Source organism: Mesitornis unicolor, unplaced genomic scaffold (genome assembly GCF_000695765.1).
Source record: "Mesitornis unicolor isolate BGI_N332 unplaced genomic scaffold, ASM69576v1 scaffold35349, whole genome shotgun sequence".
Classification (NCBI taxonomy): Eukaryota; Metazoa; Chordata; class Aves; order Mesitornithiformes; family Mesitornithidae; genus Mesitornis; species Mesitornis unicolor.
The window spans coordinates 34578-36189 of NW_010205859.1; the positions used below are offsets into that span (position 1 = coordinate 34578).

Below are 1612 nucleotides of genomic sequence, written 5' to 3' on the forward strand. Positions count from 1 at the left end.
AGCTTGATTTCACTCTTATTGTGTCAAAAGGCAACATGTCTTTATAGCTCAGTGGGACAAAATTTTTTGCTCCAAGCTGTATGTCCTCACAGTACCAGTGGCATGAAGATGCAACCAAACTAGATTTAGGAAGCAGAGAAAAATGATTTGACAGAAGGAACCTGAAGCAAGAGAAACTCAGATAAGCAACTCAGGAACCTAAGGGGGAATAAGAGAATGGAAAGCTCTGGAAAAGACTCATATCTACTGATTTACACTGTATCATTAGAGACCATTTCTAAGCACCTCATAGCTTTATACAAATTTTTATTTCAAATACAGCTGTTTGGGTTTTTTTCACAAGGTATTATGTTAGAAGCAAAACAGTCAAATGTAAGCAACAACACATTCCAATTCTTTATCGAGCATTCTGAGTACTTCTAAAAATTAAATAGCAAAAATATTACCTGAACCATTTTTTCCCCTGAGCATAAGTGAATAACCCTCATTTCCCGGATAGAGGTTCACTACCAGACATGACAACGTCTCCTGCATAACCAGCTTCTCAAGTAAATTCACATTTCGCCTCAGCTTCTGCTTTAAAAGTAAACATTGCTCATGAACATAATACTATAAAGCAATTAGTAGAAATAAAAACAACTGCTAGAACATGAGTACTATTTAGATTAATGTTGAAGTATATATCTAAACAAGCACAGTTAAATTTAATTGGATTATATTCAGCAGAGTATATTCATTAAGTATTATTATATGTACTTATACACACAATTAAAAAAAAAAACCTAATTTAAACTAACAAAACTCAAACACATGAATTACAAGTCCACAGACAACACAGTTAACAAGAACAACCCTATGCTACAATGTTGTAAATTTACGGAAGTTATAAAAATATAGTGCACTATAAGTATCATTTATACACTTTACATTGTTTGATAACAACAAGAAGCTATTTAGTACTTTCAAATATTTGTAACAGCAGCAGATATTTCTTTCCAGGATTCAAATACTGAATTACAGCATTTGGAAGCTTTCTTAATTGCATTGCCTTGTCTGTATTTGCTGAAATCTCATTCAGCAGCTGCAGAGACTATTCCTTTATTTAATTGTAAGAACTATCTTGTTCATATATAACAGACATTTAAGATTAATTAATAAGTTTCAAAGACCTAGTATACTTCCTACAAATGTAAACATTTCTAAAGCCCCCTTAGAACAATGAATTCTAAATCTCAGAATTTTACACCTTAAAGCTGGAAGCTAGATTTCATAGGCTGAACACAGGTCTGAGTGGAGCCATTCATTGGCAGTTAACTTTAGCACTCTACTAAGCCTTCGCAACTATCCATTTCATGTACATCCAAGTGGACTCTCCCTTTCTGAACATGTTTATATTTCCAGAGATACTGAGAAGACTGAAAACAGAATCATTACTTACAGGGGAATGAACTAAGAGAAAAGGACCAAAAACAAAACCCCAAATCCCACAGCAATACAATCCAACAGATAATTTTAACAGGTATGCAGAGAAAAAGGAGGAAAATATTTTCCATCTCCTGCTATGTAGTTTTGGAACCACTGCCCAAAGTTAACTCTTCTCCATGCGTCGTGT

The 1612-nt window shown here is 33.9% G+C and overlaps 1 protein-coding gene across 1 annotated transcript in view; it reads right to left on the bottom strand.

The window, feature by feature from the left end:
- SUPT20H (suppressor of Ty 20 homolog (S. cerevisiae)) overlaps positions 1-1612 on the bottom strand; it is a 32851-nt gene that overhangs the window by 24031 nt on the left and 7208 nt on the right. Inside the window, 1 exon segment of the mRNA XM_010191566.1 lies at positions 447-573. Coding sequence (XP_010189868.1) covers positions 447-573 — 127 coding nt within the window.